The sequence below is a fragment of the Hyla sarda genome, chromosome 2, assembly GCF_029499605.1.
Source record: "Hyla sarda isolate aHylSar1 chromosome 2, aHylSar1.hap1, whole genome shotgun sequence".
NCBI lineage: Eukaryota > Metazoa > Chordata > Amphibia > Anura > Hylidae > Hyla > Hyla sarda.
This window is the reverse complement of record NC_079190.1, coordinates 103,345,307-103,365,037: the sequence shown is the minus strand read 5'-3', so window position 1 is coordinate 103,365,037 and position 19,731 is coordinate 103,345,307. Positions and strand designations below refer to the sequence as shown.

Below are 19,731 nucleotides of genomic sequence, written 5' to 3'. Positions count from 1 at the left end.
TTAGGATCATTATCCATTTGTGGAAGTTATCCTCTCTTTAACTTTAGCTTTTTCACAGATGGCATCAAGTTAGCATCCAAAATTTGCTGAAATTTTATTGAATCCATTTTTCCTTCTACTCGTGAGATGTTCCCTGTGCTATTGGCTGCAATACAACCCCAAAGCATGATTGATCCACCCCCATGCTTAACAGTTGGACAGAGGTTCTTTTCATTAAATTCTGTTCCCCTTCTTCTCCAAACGTACCTTTGCTCATTCCGGCCAAAAAGTTAAATTTTAACCTCATCGGTCCACAGAACCTGTTTCCAAAATACATCAGGCTTGTCTATATGTTCATTTGCAAAGTTCAAATGCTGATTTTTGTGGTGAGGACGTAGAAGAGGTTTTATTCTTATGACTCTTCCATGAAGACCATATTTGTACAAGTATCGCTTTATAATGGAATAGTGTACCACAACTCCAGTGCCTGCCAGATCTTTCTGCAGGGATTGTGCAGTCAAACATGGGTTTTTAATTGTTTTTCTCACAATCCTGCAAACTGTTCTGTGATATTTTCTTGGTCTTCCAGATCTTGCTTTAACTTCCACTGTTCCTGATGACTGCCATTTCTTAAAGGGGTACTCCGGCGCTTAGACATCTTATCCCCTATCCAAAGGATAGGGCGATAAGATGCCTGATTGCGGGGGTCCCCAGTGATCTTCCATGCCGCACCCTGTTAGAATCAGTCCCCGGAGCGTGTTTGCTCTGGGTCTGATTACTGGCGACCACGGGGACGGAGCATAGTAACGTCACTGCTCCGACCCCGTGTGACATCATGCTTCGCCCCATCAATGCAAGCCTATGGGAGGGGGCGTGACAACTGTCGTGGTTGAGATGGACTCAGCCTGAGGACCTCCAGCGGTTCCGGAAGCCGCTAAAGGTGGGTGCTGCATGGTAGATCCCGGGGGTCCCCAGTGGCAGGACCCCCGCGATCTGACATCTTCTCCCCTATCCTTTGGGGATAGGGGCGGAGTACCCCTTTAATTACATTCCGAACAGAGGATATTGACATCTGAAAACGTTTTGCTATCTTCTTTTAGCCTTCTCCAGCTTTGTGAGCGTCAACTATTTTCAGTTTCAGATTTCTAGACAACTGCTTAGAAGAACCCATGGTGCTGATTGTTGGGGCAAGGTCAGATGAGTCTGGGCATTTAAAACCTTTGAGATTGACATCACTTGGTCTTCCCAGATGATGTTTGAGAACAATCCATGACACTGGCAGGTCTCAGTTTTGCAGTGCATGCTATAAATTCTGAAGAGTGCCCAAACTTTTGCATAAACCATTTTTGGTTTTCTGTTATTTTGAAAGTGTAAATGATGGAAATAAAATCTAACTTTTGTTGACATATTATAAGAATGTCTAATCTGTAATTTGATGCCTTTTGGAGATTTTTCCATCTTTCCTTGGCTTCTTTATGCACATTAATACAAATGTTTACCTGGGGTGCCCAAACTTTTGATCCCCACTGTATATTCTCCCAGTATTTCACTAACTTTTCCAAATGTTGTGCAGCAAACTTTAAAGGAGCTTCAACAGTCTTTTTATTCAGCAATGGAGTCTTGTGTGGTAAGCGTGCGTACAGGCCATGGCAGTGGAGTGCATTACTTACTGTTTTCTTTGAGACAACAGTACCCGCTAATTCTAGGTCTTTTTAAAGCTCTCCACTAGTGGTCATTGGCTTTTGGACAACTCTTCTGACTATTCTTTTCACTCCTCAAATCTTGCGATGAGCACCTGATCGGGGCAAATTTATGGTGAAAAGATTGTCTTTTCACTTCCATATTATGGCCCTGAAAGTGCTCACTGGAACATTGAGTAGCTTAGAAATGCACCTGTAATAAACACCATCATTATGTTTTGCAATAACTAGGTTGTGAAGGTCTTGAGATTCTCTTTGCTTTTTGCTTTTACCCATCATGGAGATGTGTCTTGTATGACACCTTGGCAATGAGACCTTTTTGTAGGTCATCAGTTGAGACTTAAAACAGCTGATATTTATTTGCATTGACAGGGGTCTGGCTTGTTTTTTAATTACTGATCGATATTTTCTTGTTTTCTTGGGTTTTCCATTGCTTTTTGCCCCTCATTTTATTCATGTGCTCAATACTTTTTCCCTGTGTCATTTCACGTTATTACACATAATTTCATTTCTGAGCTTATTCATTTGTTTTGGTTTCTTTGTATATATGAATTACTTGGGTTGTTACCAACATCTGGTGAAAATTTCTGTCAATACTACTTTTTGGCAATATATTTAGTGAGAAAAAAGGGAGTACAGCCCTAACATTTTTGTAAATGTTTTATCTTTTCAAGAGTGAGTGCATAGCCTGTATAAGTGTTTAATGTTGTGTCTCCTCAAAATAACGCAACACACAGCCATGAATGACTAAACCTTGGCAACAAAAGTGAGTACACCCCACACAGGCCCTTTGTAGGTTCTGGTAAACTTCTAGACTGCTAGAGTTGTGGATAGAAGGCATGTTTCACAGTCTGTGCCTCTCAAGAATTCATTTGCAACACTTTTTAGGGTGCATTCATATGTGTGTATTTTCTGCAGTAGATCTGCTGCTGCACATTTTGCTGCCCGTTGAAGTCAATGGGCAGCAAAATCTGCAGCAGCAAATCTACAGCAAAAATATGTATGTGTGAACACACCCTTAGAGTATAAGGGCCACATGAAGGTTGTGTCAGGCACAGAGGGTGAGAAACCATCATCTCCTATGTCTAAAGTATGCAGAACTGCATCCAAAGACAAAAAGGTTAAGGTTAGGTCTGATAGAAAGCAGCTGTTGTTGGCTGATTCTATCATAAGAGGTGTGGAGTTTTGAGTAAAATGGTTTTGAGAGAGGTCTTCCTGGTGCTATTGCTATCAGGTATAGGAGACCTATTCTTAATATTGTTAAGCAAACAAAGCAGGAAGGGGAAGTGGATGTTCTTGTTCATCTAAGGACAAATGATCTGGCTTGCAATTAGGTTTCAAATTATGGCTTGGTGAATGGTGTCAAAAGCAAGGATTTGGCTTTGAGTCTCATGATAGCTCTAATTGGAACAGAAAGGAATGGTACAAGAAAGATCATTTGCTCCTTTCTCTCCAGGGGACAAATGTCCTCAGTGAACAGTTCAAAGCATTTTTTAAGGAGTATTTAAACTAGGAAGGCGGGCTAAAGAGTGAAAAAAATTACAAGTTAGGAGTCTAGTCTAGAAATGCTCAAAGTTTAGGCAATAAGATCAATTAAGAAGGCTCAATAATGACATCTGAGAAGTAGATTTAGTGACTGTTACTGAGATATGGTCAGAATAATGACTGGGACATACAGGTTACATGGGACAATACCAGGGTAATTGTTATATAGGAAAGACAGATAAGGCAAGAAATGAAGAGGGGTGGCCCTGTATGTGAAAGATAGCATAAAATTTAACCCAATACAAGTTAGTGAGACCAACAGAGTCAGTTTGGGTTACGTTGCAGTTTGGTAATCATACAGTAACTTGTGTAGGTGTGATTTATAGACCTCCTGGCCAAATAAAAGAATTATATGATCTACTAGTTAAGGAAACAGCTAAAATTACATTGAAAGGGGAAGTTATCATTACGGGAGACTTTAATCTTCCTGATGTGAACTGGAAAACCAAAACAGCTAGTTCTGACCTACTGGGATTATCTCAACAACAACTAGTTGTGGAGCCAACCCAGAAGGAAGCCATCTTAGGTTTAGTATTCATAAATGGGGATATGGTATCTGATATAACTATAGGTAAAAGCTTAGGATCTAGTGACCACCGGTCAGTATGGTTTGATAGAAGAACAAAAGGAACAAAAAGGAAGATAGATATGTAGAAGAGAATTAAGGACTAGCTGACTGCCTCAACTAATACTTCTGTTCAGTTTTACTGAAGAAAATAAAGGAAAGGGAGCTCAGGGAGGAAGACTAATAAATATTTTGATGTAGGTGTCTTTACAGAGGAAGAGGTTCTAAGTCAGCTGTCTAAAGTTAAGACAAATAAGTCACAGGGGCCTGATGGGATACACCCAAAGTTATTATAAGAGCTCAGTGGTGTACTAGCAAAAAAGTCAACAGATTTATTTAACCACTCAACAGGAGTAACAGGAGTTATCCCAAAAGATTGGAAAATAGGAAATGTTGTCCCCATTTACAAGAAAGGTAGTAGAGAGAAATCCTGCAACTACAGGCCAGTAAGCCTGACATCCACAGTGGGGAAATTAAAGGGGTTCCCCACTGCCCTGTTTTCCGGAGCTCCGCTCGCAGCGTCAGGAAGTTTATTACTCCGGACGCTGTGTGCGGGCTTCCGTGTTCGAGGCCGCCCCCTCGTGACATCACGCCCCCTTCCCATAGACTTTAATTGAGGGGGCGGGCATGACGTCACAAGGGTACGGGCGTGATATCACAAGGGGACGGGCTCGAACACGGAAGCCCGCACACAGCGTCCGGAGTAATAAAATTCCGGACGCTGTGAGCGGAGCTCCGGAAGACAGGGCAGTGGAGAACCCCTTTAATGGAAAGGATAGGATTGTGAAACACCTAAAATCCTATGGATTGCAAGATGAAAAACAACATGTGTTTACTTCAGGGAAATCATGTCAAACTAATCTTATTGATTTTTTGATTGTGTGACTAAAATAATTGATGGCTGAGGGGCAGTAGACATCGCTTATCTAGATTTTAGTAAGGCTTTTGACACTGTCCCCCAATAAACTGCAGTCTTTGAGCTTGGACTCCCAAATTGTTTAATAGATTAGGCAGTGGCTGAGGGACAGACAATAGAAGGCTGTAGTTAATAGAGTATATTCAGAGCAAGGTCTTGTTTATCAGTGGGGTACCTCAGATCTGTACTGGGACCCATTTTGTTTAATATCTTTATTAGCGATACTGCGGAAGGTCATGGAAAGAGGTGTCTTTTTGTTGATGACACACAGAATTGTAACTGAATTGATGTTCCTGAAGGGATTCACCAAATGGAAAAGGATTTAGGTAAAATATAGGAATGGTCAGAACTCTGGCAACTAAAAATTTTATGTGGAGAAGTGCAAGATAATGTACCTTCAACGTAAAAACCCAAGGGCAGAGTACAGGAATTTAGGGGGTAATTATTTCAGAAGACTTAAATGTAGGCAGACAATGTCATAAAGCAGCAGGAAATGCTAGCAGAATGCTTGGGTGTATAGGGAGAGGTATTAGCAGTAGAAAAAGGTAAGTGCTCATGCTGCTGTAAAGAGAACTGATGAAATCTCACTTATTGTGAGGTACACAGGATTGGAGACTATCTCCAGAAGGATATAAATATTTTCGAGAATCAGAGAAGAGCTACTAAACTAGTACATGAATTCCAGGATAAACAATTAATAAATAAAATTAGCAGGAAAGGTTAAAAGGACCTTAAAAGGGGTACTCCGCCCCTAGACATCTTATCCCCTATCCCAGCGGCATATCCCAGCGGACCCCTGAGATCTCTGTGCAGCACCTTAGAAAGCTGGGTGCGGGCGGCGGGGACATGACGTCACTGCCAAGCCACACCCCTCAATGAAAGTCTATGGGAGGTGGCATGGTGGTCGTCACGGTTCCTCCCATAGACTTGCATTTAGGGGGCGTGGCTGTGATGTTATCACCCCTTCGCCCGCTCCAAGCGTTCGAAACAAAATGCAGCGGGGGGAAGCGGACCCCTTTAACATGTATAGATGTTACAGAGGGATATGATAGAAACTTTTAAATACATAAAGGGAATCATCACGGTAAAGGTGGAGAGTATAATTAAAAAGAAAAACTAAAACAAGAGGACATAGTATTTATGCAGTATTATCAGGAATGATTACTTTACTGAGAGGTAGTGGATGCATGGAATAGCCTTCCTGCAGAAGTGGTAGCTGCAAATACAGTGAAGGAGTTTAAGCATGCATGGAATAGGCATAAGGCTATCCTTCATATAAATAGGGCCAGTGACTCTTGATAGTATTCAGAATATTGGACCGACTAGTTGGGCCACATGGTTCTCATTTGCTGACACATTCTATGTTTCTATGTTTAAGTGGAAATGCCCACATCATACCCAATTAGCCAGTTTGAGGAATTCAGCATAGCACAGCCTTCTATGTAAAATCGAATAGCACACCTTTATGTGTAAAGTCGTGTGGGGTGAGTATTGAATGCCTTGCCCGCTATTTTCTAACACTTACAAAAACATTTATAGAACTAGGGTGATTGCATTAATAAATATGGCCAAATGTGTTTTACAACACTTCACACAGAGGTAGATCTCAGACTTGTATGCATCTATAAAAAAAATAAAAAAGAAAAAGAAAAAAGAAAAACACACACATTTAAGTGACATTATCAAGTCATGATAAAGTCCAAGGACTTTGGCACATTGATGTTCAGTTACATAGCTTCTCTGTTAGTTTATTCATAGTGTCTGCCTGTGGAGACTGTATGCTTGATTGTATGGTTACTACTGAAGAAGGTTAATGCGTATTTCGCATGTGCATAAACTTAATAACCACAACTTTGCATAACTTTACAATAATATATGTACCTGGAGAGGCGTTAAAGGTGTCAGAGTCTGAAGAATAGTTCTGAGTTTGGACAGATGAGGACCTTGTAATTCTTCTACATACATTTTCTCTGACTGGTGGCTGTAAAAAACAAAAACAAACCACAATGTTTATAAGTAAACTAGAGCCTAACAGAAAAAAAAAAGTGCATTTCATGTCTAAACTGACTATGAGACTTCGGTATTATGGTAAGTGGGCATCCACAGATTTTGACAGGGCACTACTTTATAAACTTTTGATTTCACTACTAAACCCCAATGCAAAACTTTTAATAGGACCCCTGACCTACCATGTACCATTAACAATACTAGCATCTTAAGATGCTCATACACCTTCAAAAGCTGTAAGATGTACATTCATTGGGCAGCCAGCTATCTCACCCAATCCATCCATATACATGATCATTCGGCTCAGCCAAACATTCCTATGTTCTCAATAGAGGGAAGGGAGGTATGCCACTGACAGACTTATTTGACTGCGACTTCCAGAAAACAAAAGGATTGAGATTCAACAAGTGTTCTTTACTGACAGTAAAATACACCTACAATTCAAGTCTGGGATTTATTCAATATGTGAATCACAAAGATTCTATTCTTTCTTGAAAATTACAAACAATATATAGTGGTCCCTCAAGTTACAATATTAGTTGGTTTCTATACAAACATAGTATGTTGAAGTTAACCACTATTGTATCTTGGGACCATAAGTTTGTGGAAAACTATTAGTTGGTTTCAAGGTCTTCAAAATGTTAAACCCAAATTTTTTTTAAAAATAAAGTCTAAATGAATAATTACAAAATAACTAATACAAATAAAGCAAGTCCTTATATATAAAAATATGACAGCTGCTAGAAGCTTTAAATCCCATCATGCATAGAGAGCAGGTACTTCTTCAGGGTCCTGTACAGTACACACACTATTCCCAATAAAATATGGAGCAGCTAGTCCTGGAACATGTAACGAGCAGTATAGTACTGCACTATACTGTAGGAAGGCACTACTAGACAAAAAGTGCATGTACTTCAATGATATATGGGTTTTACCAGTGAAATACCAACTTTAATTAGTTGGATCTTACAGTCATCTAATATATCCTCATATAAAACTTATTTTTCTATGTTATAAATCATAAAAAATAATGAAAAAGAAAACATATGAAAAGATATATATATATCTACCCTAGGATATATTCCCAAAACAAATATTTGCAAGAACAGGTGTGGCACCCAGCACTGCTGTATCCAATCAGCCAGTAAGGATTTTCGGGATAGATAACACTGCTGTGACCATATGATGAACTATCTTGCTGCATGGAGGTGCAGACCGGTAGATAGAGGTAACTAATATCAGCCAATTGAACGAGGTAGAAAAAAGTCGCACTCACCAACCTGGAGCAGTGTTCAGAGTCTGTTCTTTATTCACACCGGCAGTGGAACAATAAAAGACGGTCACACACGCGGGGAGCGAGAGCAGCCGCTCTCACGATGCGGGGGCACACCACCAGAGGCGACTAGTTTCGCGTCACAGATTGACACTTCTTGTTGACCCTTGTTCCCAAATCTACTGTTATAGTCCACAGTTTATATAGAACTGAAAAGGAAACTAATATTGTCCACTATTTAGACAATTTTATTTTAAATCAACTGGTGACAGAAAGTTAAACAGATTTGTAAATTACTTCTATTAAAAAATCTTAATCCTTCCAGTACTTATTAGCTGCTGAATACTACATAGGAAATTATTTTCTTTGTGGAACACAGTGCTCTCTGCTGACATCTCTGTTTATTTTAGGAACTGTCCAGAGCAGCATGTTTGCTATGGGGATTTTCTCCTACTCTGGGCAGTTATTAAAATTGACATTTGAGATGTCAGCAGAGAGCACTGTGTTCCAAAAAGAAAATAATTTCCTCTGTAGTATTTAGCAGCTAATAAGTACTGGGAGGATTAAGATTTTATAATAGAAGTAATTTACAAATCTGTTTAACTTTCTGGCACCAGCTGATTAAAAAAAAAAAAAAAAAGTTTTCCACCGGAGTACCCCTTAAGGACACATGACGTTCTCATACGTCTCCATTTCCAAGTCCTTAAGGACACATGACGTATGAGAACGTCATGTGCTTTTCCGGCCCCCCGCAGCCATCTGGAGCGGAGCCAGTGCCCGATGCCTGCTGAAATCGTTCAGCAGGCATCGGGGCATATCGCCCAGGGGGGTCATGATGATCCCCCATGTCGGCTATTGCTGCAGATCGCTGGACAATTCAGTCCAGCGATCTGCGGCGGATTCCGGGTCAATCGGCTCTCCAGTGAACAGCCATAGCCAGCAGGGGTGAGGTGCACTGGTGCCACCTCACGATCGCCCTGATTCGTCGGCCGGTTTACCGGCCGACCAATCAGGGCACCTGCTGCGGGTGTCACTCCCGCAACCCGCTCCACCCCTCTTCCTGGAGGATGTGAGCGGGTGCGGGACGTGCACCCCGGGAGCTGGGGACCCCAATCCCCGGCGTCAATGTTGGGATCGGGGCCCCAAGAGCAGCGGCGGCGAGGGACTGACCTGCAGCGTGGATCAGGAGTTGGGTGAGTGACAGCCTCCTGCTGTTGCTTAGCAACAGCTCCCAGCATGCAAAAAGGGCATGCTGGGAGCTGTAGTTATGCAACAGCAGGAGGCAGACAATCACAACTCCCAGCATTCCCTTATGGGCATGCTGGGTCTTACAGTTTTGCAACAGCTGGAGGCACAATTTTTCTATGGAAAAGTGTACCTTCAGCTGTTGTATAACTACAACTTCCAGCTTGCACAATCAGCTAAAGTGCATGCTGGGAGTTGTAGTGGTGCATCTGCTGGTTGCATAACTACAACTCCCAGCATGCCCGTTGGCTGTCGGTGACTGCTGAGAGTTGTAGTTTTGCAACAGCTGAAGGCACAATGGTTGTGAAACTCAGTTTTTTTTTTTTTACCTAACTCAGTGTTTCACGACTGGTGTGCCTCCAGCTGTTGCAAACTACAACTCTCAGCAGTCACCGTACACCATGCACCCTACATGCTGGGAGTTGTAGTTTTGCAACAGCTGGAGGCACACTGGTTGTGAAACACTGAGTTAGGTCACAAACTCAGTGATACATAACCAGTGTGCCTACAGCTGTTGCAAAACTAAAACTCAGCATGTACAGTCTGTCAGCGCATGCTGGGAGTTGTAGTTTTGCAACAGCTGGATGTCCCCCCCCCTCCCCAATGTGAACGTACAGGGTACACTCACATGGGCGGAGGTTTACAGTAAGTATCCGGCTGCAAGTTTGAGCTGCGGCAAATTTTCTCTGTCGCATCTCAAACTGCCAGCGAGAAACTACTGTGAGCCCGTGCGACTGTACCCTAAAAACACTACACTACAATAACACAAAATAAAATAAAAAGTAAAAAACACTACATATACACATACCCCTACACAGCCCCCCTCCCCAATAAAAATGACAAACGTCTGGTACGCCACTGTTTCCAAAACGGAGCCTCCAGCTGTTGCAAAACAACAACTTCCAGTATTGTCGGACAGCCGTTGACTGTCCAAGCATGCTGGGAGTTTTGCAATCACTGTTTGGGAATCACTGGCGTAGAATTCCCCTATGTCCATCCCTATGCAAGTCCCTAATTTAGGCCTCAAATGGGCATGGCGCTCTCACTTTGGAACCCTGTCGTATTTCAAGGCAACAGTTTAGGGTCACATATGGGGTATCGCCGTACTCGGGAGAAATTGTGTTACAAATTTTGGGGGGTATTTTCTCCTTTTACCCTTTTTAAAAATGAAAAATGTTGGGGAAAACCAGCATTTTAGGTAAAAATTTTTTTTTTTTTTTTTTACATATGCAAAAGTCGTGAAACACCTGTGAGGTATAAAGGTTCACTTAACCCCTTGTTACGTTGCTCGAGGGGTCTAGTTTCCAAAATGGTAAGCCATGTGGGTTATTTTTGCTGTCCTGGCACCATAGGGGCTTCCTAAATGCGGCATGCCCCCAGAGCAAAATTTGCTTCCAAAAAGCCAAATGTGACTACTCCTCTTCTGAGACCTGTAGTGCACCAGCAGAGCACTTTTCACGCCCATATGGGGTGTTTTCTGAATCGGGAGAAATTGGGCTTCAAATTTTGAGGGGTATTTTCTGCTATTAATTTTTTTTTAATGTAAAATTTTTGGGAAAAATAGCATTTTAGGTAAAAATTATTATTTATTTTTTTACATTTGCAAAAGTCATGAAACACCTGTGGGGTATTAAGGCTCACTTTATCCCATGTTACGTTCCCCGAGGGGTCAAGTTTCCAAAATGGTATGCCATGTGGGTTTTTTTTTTTGCTGTTCTGGCACCATAGGGGCTTCCTAAATGCAACATGCCCCCCAAAAACCATTTCAGAAAAACGTACTCTCCAAAATCCCCTTGTCGCTCCTTCCCTTCTGAGCCCTCTACTGTGCCCGCCAAACACTTTACATAGACATATGAGGTATGTGCTTACTCGAGAGAAATTGGGCTACAAATACAAGTAAACATTTTCTCCTTTTACCACTTGCAAAAATTCAAAAATTGGGTCTACAAAAACATGTGAGTGTAAAAAATGAAGATTTTTTATTTTCTCCTTCACTTTGCTGCTATTCCTGTGAAACACCTAAAGGGTTAAAACACTTACTGAATGTCATTTTGAATACTTTGGGGGTGTAGTTTTTATAATGGGGTCATTTATGGGGTATTTCTAATATGAAGACCCTTCAAATCCACTTCAAAACTGAACTGGTCCCTGAAAAATATCGAGTTAGAAAATTTTGTGAAAAATTGGAAAATTGCTGCTGAACTTTGAAGCCCTCTGGTGTTTTCCAAAAGTAAAAAATATGATGCAAACATAAAGTAGACATATTGTATATGTGAATAAAAAAAAAATTTATTCGTAATATACATTTTCCTTACAAACAGAAAGCTTCAAAGTTAGAAAAATGCAAAATTTACAAATTTTTCATCAAATTTACGGATTTTTCACCAAGAAAGGATGCAAGTTACCATAAAATTTTACCACTATGTTAAAGTAGAATATGTCATGAAAAAACAATCTCTGAATCAGAATGATAACTAAAAGCATTCCAGAGTTATTAATGTTTAAAGTGACAGTGGTCAGATTTGCAAAAAACGCTCTGGTCCTTAAGGTGTAAAATGGCCTGGTCCTTAAGGGGTTAAATAATAAAATTCATAATAATATAATCTCTAATATTGCTGTATGCCGAGAGCCTTTCTTTACAACAGCAGCAGAATGGAACCTCCCAAGTTTTGTGTATCATTAAGGAGTCGGCAATTGTTGATATGTAGATTTTGTGTATAGTAGGTGGTACACGGCCAGAACACTTGGCTTTGAGGGAGGGTGAGACACTAATTTAATTTCCTTTTTAAATAAAAAAAAAAAAGAATTGTTGGGCATGCAAAAAAGGTGCTTTGTAATCCAGAATTGAATATATTTTTATCTGCTAAATTTTAATAAATCAATTCCACCTCTATTTCTTTAACAAAATTATTAGGTTTAAATGCTGTATTTAATAATAAACCACTTATCTAAATCATATTTTTAGACTAAATCGAATTTATTATAAAAAATAGCTGAGTATGTGTTGTTGCCAAGGTTTTTCCTACTAAATCCTTGTGGGGGAGGAAAAGCAACAAAATGAGGAAGCTTTTGTCCTCATATCGTGACCCCAAATCCCCTTGTTATATCCCGACTCAAATCTCCTCTTTATATGCCTACCTCAAATCCCCTCCTCATTTTCCGACCTCATATCCAGTCCTTGTAACCCCGACCTCATATTTTGTCCTCTTATCCTGTCCAAAAATCCCGACCTCAGGTGGGGCTGAGTTGAGATGAAGATATTGTAAGCAGAAAATAGAAGGGAGTTTGGCTTTGTGGGAGTGGACATGATTTGTAGGCCAGACCGATACACAAAAAGGATAGAAAATAAAAGGGGTGTGGTTTAAATTGTGGGTGTGGTTCTGCAAGATGGGGTGTGTCATGCGGGGAGGTGTGGTTTCAAAGCCAGACTGATGCATTCACCAAGGGATGCAGAGCGGATATTGTGGAGTAAGGTACCATTTACATTCTTCACGTAAAGGGTTAGGGTTAATTTAATTATCCTATATTTTTATTTGAGCATATTTATCGGCGTATAACAACACACATTTTTAAGGCTAAAATTTTTTGCCTAAAGTCTATCTGCGTGTTATACGCTGATAAACAGTTTGACGCCACAGAAGGCGCTCCGTCGCTGCTCGCTTCTCTGCCCCTGCCTATCCTGGGGTCCAGAGACAGATACCGCCACTGCCCCATTGCCTCCCCCATCCCTGGTTTTATAATTACCTGTTGCTGGGGTCCGCGCTGCTTCTGGCTCTGGTGTAATGAAGAAAACTGTGTCTTGAAGCGTTCTGTGTCCCGTGTCCTCCGTTGTTGCTATGCACTGCGCAATGACGAGTTAAATTAACTATCCTATATTTTAAGTGGACATATAAGTAACATGTGACCAAGTATTATGGAAATATCTCCAGCTGTTTGGAAGTTATGCAGTAACATATTTCCCATAGACTTGTATGAGACTTTAAACAAAAACCCCGACCCTTGCAAACTGGGGTGGGCAAGGGTTAATTTACCTACCCTATGTTTGTATTTGACATATTAGTAACATGTGTACCAAGTTTCATGTTAAAGAGGTATTCCAGGCCAAAACTTTTTTTTATATATCAACTGGATATAGTAAATTAACAGATTTGTAAATTATTTGTAGAGAGAAAAAGGTACCAAAAAGCCTCTAGACTAATACCATAAATGGTACATGATGGTTTATAGAGATGAGCGAATTTACAGTAAATTCGATTCGTCACGAACTTCTAGGCTCGGCAGTTGATGATTTATCCTGCATAAATGAGTTCAGCTTTCAGGTGCTCCGGTGGGCTGGAAAAGGTGGATACAGTCCTAGGAAAGAGTCTCCTAGGACTGTATCCACCTTTTCCAGCCAACGGGAGCACCTGAAAGCTGAACTCATTTATGCAGGATAAGCAATCAACTGCCGAGCCGAGAAGTTCGCGACAAATCGAATTTACTGTAAATTCGCTCATCTCTAATGGTTGAATTACAGTAAAATAGAGTCGGACTGTGCTTCACTTTAAATGATGAAAAAGGATTATAAAATAAATAAGAAATTAATATAAATCATAAATTCAAAATACGAATTAATACCTCCTTACACAGGGCCCTTGTGGGGAGGTAATAGAAGATAATAGACATCAATAAAATTAATAAAATCTGCTTATATAGTAAAATCGTCCGCTAATCCAACATTATATAAACCAGCATAGTTCACTTTTTGTAAAGTGCACTCCGTAATCATATATGTTGTAGAGTTTCAAGATTTTTAGAAACAACTCCAGTAATTGTATAGTTACCAACTCCCATAGATAGAAGGAGGTCCTTGGTGTATTAGTATGGCTGGACGTCCGAGAGGCAGATGGAGAATGACGTGGAGGCTGTGTCCAGCGCTGGCATGCACTTGCGGCGACGGGCCCGGTTGCCACAGGCCTAGGGGAGGTCGCCGGTCACGGAGATAGAGGAATAACTCTGGAGATGGAAGCAAGCTTGGAGGCAGATGGCAAATGCTGTGGAGGCTGTGTCCAGCGCTGGCATGCGCTAGCAGCGACGGGCCCGATTGCCACAAGCCTAGGAGAAGTCGCCATCACGGAGGTAGATGGATTACTCCGGAGATGGAAGCAAGCTCGGAGGCAGATGGATCCGCTCCGGGGACAAAGCAAAGCCTCGTGGAGAGCCTCTCGGTGTCTAATGATGGCGAAAAGGTGAATGCAGCCAGGTGTAAATGCAGGATATGGCAAAGCTTTACAGGAGTGGTAGCAAAGATAGGAAGATGCGGTAGATGGATTGCGGTAGTTGTGCGGCAATAGTCTCTTTCTCTAGACGCGTTTCAGGGTACTTTATAAACAACCCTTTCCTTAGTAGAGATATCTTTAAATGTGAAGCTCAAAGTCCTTTCATACATGTTACCTGCCTGATTGTAACAGGTGTGTTTCTGTTTGGATCTGTCACAAATAGCGGAATGGAGCAGAAACCAAGAGGTTGTTTCGTCTTAATAGAACATTATTCACATTTAGAAACAATGTATATGCGTTCACAATTAAATGTAATAGCATATAGATTATAAATATAGAAAGCGATAAGTGTAGCAAACAACAAGATCTTTAGAATCAATATGCAGACTATATAGATCTAAAACATTAATAGATTAAAGTAAAAAAATTAATGAAAAATAGATAAAATGCTGATAAATATAGAAATAAAGAAAATATGTATATAAATAGAAACTAAATTTATAAAGATAGATATAAAATGAAGAAGAAAAAAAGAAAAAATATATAATGTAGAAAAATTGAAAAATGTAGAAAAATAAAATGAAATAAAATATAATAAAATAAAATATGAAAATAAAAACAATAGTTAAAATGAATACATGTATAAAAATGTGTGTTCTGCGTGACAGGACACCCTCTAACCTAATCTTGTTGACTTCACCCCATTTCTCCCTCTGTATCCTTACTTTTTATTTATTATTTATTTATTTTATATTTATATTTTTTATATTTTATTTTTTATCATTTTTTATTCTTATGATTTATTATTATCATTACCATTATTTTTATATTTATATTTATTTTTATTCATTTTGATTTCTAATACCTCTGTATCATTTATATACATGTATTCATTTTAAATATGGTTGTTTTTATTTTCATATTTTATTTTATTATATTTTATTTCATTTTATTTTTCTACATTTTTCTATTTTTCTACATTATATATTTTTTTCTTTTTTCTTCATTTTATATCTATCTTTATACATCTAGTTTCTATTTATATACATATTTTCCGTATTTCTATATTTATCAGCATTTTATTTATTTTTCATTTATTTAATTGTGAACGCATATACATTGTTTCTAAATGTGAATAATGTTCTATTAAGACGAAACAACCTCTTGATTTCTGCTCCATTCCGCTATTTGTGACAGATCCAGACAGAAACACACCTGTTACAATCAGGCAGGTAACATGTATAAAAGAACTTTGAGCTTCACTTTTAAAGACATCTCTACTGAGGAAAGGGTTGTTTATAAAGTACCCTGAAACGAGTCTAGAAAAAGAGACTATTGCCGCACAACTACCGTAATCCATCTACCGCATCTTCCTATCTTTGCTACCACTCCTGTAAAGCTTTACCATATCCTGCATTTACACCTGGCTGCATTCACCTTTTCGCCATCATTAGATGCCGAGAGGCTCTCCACGAGGGCTTTGCTTTGTCTCCGGAGCGGATCCATCTGCCCTCGAGCTTGCTTCCATCTCCGGAGTAATCCATGTACCTCCGTGACCGGCGACTTCTCCTAGGCCTGTGGCAATCGGGCCCGTCGCTGCTAGCACATGCCGGCGCTGGACACAGCCTCCACAGCATTTGCCATCTGCCTCCAAGCTTGCTTCCATCTCCAGAGTTATTCCTCTATCTCCGTGACCGGCGACCTCCCCTAGGCCTGTGGCAACCGGGCCCGTCGCCGCAAGTGCATGCCAGCGCTGGACACAGCCTCCACGTCATTCTCCATCTGCCTCTCGGACGTCCAGTCATACTAATACACCAAGGACTTCCTTCTATCTATGGGAGTTGGTAACTATACAATTACTGGAGTTGTTTCTAAAAATCTTGAAACTCTACAACATATATGATTACGGAGTGTACTTTACAAAAAGTGAACTATGCTGGTTTATATAATGTTGGATTAGCGGAAGCTTTTACTATGTAAGCGGATTTTATTAATTTTATTGTTGTATATTATCTTGTATTACCTCCCCACAAGGGCCCTGTGTAAGGAGGTATTAATTCATATTTTGGATTTATGATTTATATTAATGTCTTATTTATTTGATAATAAATCCTTTTTCATCATTTAAAGTGAAGCACAGTCTGACTCTATTTTTCTGTAATTCAAGCATCATGTACCATTTATGGTATTAGTCTAGAGGCTTTTTGGTACCTTTTTCTATCTACAAATCATTTTATATTTGTACTTTTTTTGGTGTAAGTACATTCCACATAGCCTCGACTAATTTATATTGTGAGCTGCACATACCCCAATTTCTCTAGATTTGTAAATTACTTCTATTAAAAAATCTTAATCCTTCCAATAGTTATTAGCTTCTGAAGTTGAGTTGTTGTTTTCTTTCTAACTGCTCTCTGATGACTCACGTCCCGGGAGCTGTGCAGTTCCTATGGGGATATTCTCCCATCATGCACAGCTCCCAGGACGTGACATTATCATTGAGCAGTTAGACAGAAAACTTCAGAAGCTAATAACTATTGAAAAGATTAAGATTTTTTAATAGAAGTAATTTACAAATCTGTTTAACTTTCCAGATCTAGTTGATATATATTAAAAAAAGGTTTTGCCTGGAATACCCCTTTAATATCTTTCGCCATTTGCAAGTGATGCTGGAACATACATACACATTAAGTTTTATATACAGTACAAGCCGAGTACCCGGCGTTGCCTGGTTTTTCCTTCCTAATCCTTGTTTGGGAGGAAAGGCTACAAAAAGGAGGAAGCTTTTGACCTCATATCCTGTCCTCCTTTCCCGACCAAAAATAGGGGACGTGACTTTTTGGGAGTGGGCGTGGTTTGCAAGCCAGTCCGATGCACAAAAAGGGTAGAAGATAAAACGGGTGTGGCTTAAAGTGTGGGTGTGTCTTTGTGAGATGGTGCGTGGCATGCATGGAGGGTGGGGCTTAAAAGACAAACTGATCAATTCAACAGGAGATGCAGAGTGGAGCTTGTGGAGTATGGTACCAGAAGTCGCATATACTTGCAAGGGACTTGAAACAAAAACCTCACATAAGGGGGTAGGTTAGGGTTAGTTTAACTATCCTATATTTTTATTTGACATTTAGGTAATATGTGATAATAAGTAATATTGAAATCTCTCCAACCAAACGGAAGTTATGCTGGAACCTACATTTCCTATAGATTTGCATGGGACTTCAAAACAAAAATCCTGACCCTCGCAAATGGGGGTTGGTTAGGGTTAAATTAACTATCCTATATTTTTAGTGGACATATAAGTAACATGTGACCAAGTATTTTTGAAATATCTCCAGCTGTTTGGAAGTTATACAGTAACGTTTCCCATAGACTTGTATGAGACTTTAAAGGGGTTGTGCGCTGCCCTGACTTTCGGACTTTGCCCATAGACTTTCGTTGAGGGGCTGGACGAGACATCATGAGGGGGCGGGCGTGATGTCACGCCCGGCGGCCGCGAACACGGAAGCCCGCACACAGCGTTCAGAGTAATGAACTTCCGGACGCTGTGAGCGGAGCTCCGAAAGTCAGGGCAGCGCACAACCCCTTCAAAAGGAAAACTGTCAGATATTTTCTCCTGCACTATCCACAGGTAATGATGGATAGTGCGGAAGATGCTGATTCCAACGAGCCCTACCTTGCCCGGATCCGTCCGGCTGTTCGCCCGCAATTGTAGTTTTATTATATGTGGAAATCTTGCTGTAACTGCCACAGGCGGGGCTTCTGCAGGTTAACTGGCACTGACGTCAGCGCCACTTATGAATATTCATCCCCCCTCTCTCCAGTTCTCTATCTCTTTGCCGCTCCTAACTGGAGGGAGGGGAGATGAATATTCATTAGCGGCCGGCGCTGCGGATGGGCGGTGCTGATGTCAGTGCCAGTTAAGCTGCAGAAGCCCCGCCCGTGTCAGTTACAGCAAGATTTCCACATATAATAAAACTACAATTGCGGGCGAACGGCCTGGCGGATCCGGGCAAGGTAGGGATCGTTAGAATCAGCATCTCCCGCACTGTCAGTACTTGTGGATAGTGGGGGAGAAAATATCTGACAGTTTTGCTTTAAATAAAAACCCCAACCCTCACAAATGGGGGTGGGTAAGGGTTAATTTACCTATCCTATGTTTGTAGTTGATATATTAGACAATAACTAATTCATGCATCCGATTAAGGTCCTGCATACAACCAAATATTATGCCTCCCAGCATCAAACTGGTGTCAAGAAAACACCAGTAGACCGATCAGTGTGGGGAAAGTGCTCTAAAACTCTAACCTTTAATAGATCACTTAAAAGGTATAAAAGTAGTGTTATTGTGTTGAATAATATACAGAAATAGTCTGCAGCAGATAAGATTCCGTCTGCAGGTTATTAGAAAGTGCACAAAGGTAAGTACTGTAAGAATAGAATTACCAATTGTGATACTATAATAAGTATTCAGTTATACTCCAGCATGGACCCCATTACCAATTGTGATACTATAATAAGTATTCAGTTATACTCCAGCATAGACCCCATTACATATCTCCAAACGCGTTTCTGTCACTAATTATCGTGATGTCATCAGGGGAGTTATAGACATGGGGGATTATAGTAATGAGTGCATAGTAACAAATGAGTGCAGGGTCGCGCTTCCATCCAGTGTGGGTTATGGTACTTTACCCCCTCTGTAGGATACAAATGTGTGATCCGTGTGAAGAAGATGCCGTTAGTGCGCGCCTGCAGTGGCAGACTGGCCGGCACTGTATTGCCAGACCCGCGCGAGTTGCCAGAAACGCCTTAGGAGATGTTATGGGGTCTATGCTGGAGTATAACTGAATACTTATTATTAGTATCACAATTGGTAATTCTATTTTATCAGTACTTACCTTTGTGCACTTTCTAATAGCCTGCAGACAGAATCTCATCTGCTGCAGACTATTTCTGTATATTATGCAACACAATAACACTACTTTTATACCTGTTAAGTGATGTATTAAAGGTTAAGTTTTAGAGAACCTTCCCCACACTGGTCGGTCTACTGGTGTTTTCTTGACATAGTTGACATATAAGTAACATGTGTACCAAGTTTCATGTTAATATCTTTAGCCGTTTGGAAGTGATGCAGGAACATACACACACACTGAGTTTTATACATTATATATAGATAGATAATGCAATTTCTTTATATGTTAAAAACTATTATCGACCAAATTACCTAACTAAAACTGCCTATATAA

At 40.3% G+C, this 19,731-nt stretch overlaps 1 protein-coding gene across 3 annotated transcripts in view; it reads right to left on the bottom strand.

The window, feature by feature from the left end:
- Nucleotides 1–19,731, bottom strand: part of VDR (vitamin D receptor) — a 180,354-nt gene that overhangs the window by 25,221 nt on the left and 135,402 nt on the right. For all 3 annotated transcript variants that reach the window (XM_056562744.1, XM_056562743.1, XM_056562745.1), the window contains one exon: nucleotides 6,587–6,686. In XM_056562744.1, the coding sequence (XP_056418719.1) occupies nucleotides 6,587–6,686 (100 nt within the window). The remainder of the gene's footprint in view (nucleotides 1–6,586; nucleotides 6,687–19,731) is intronic.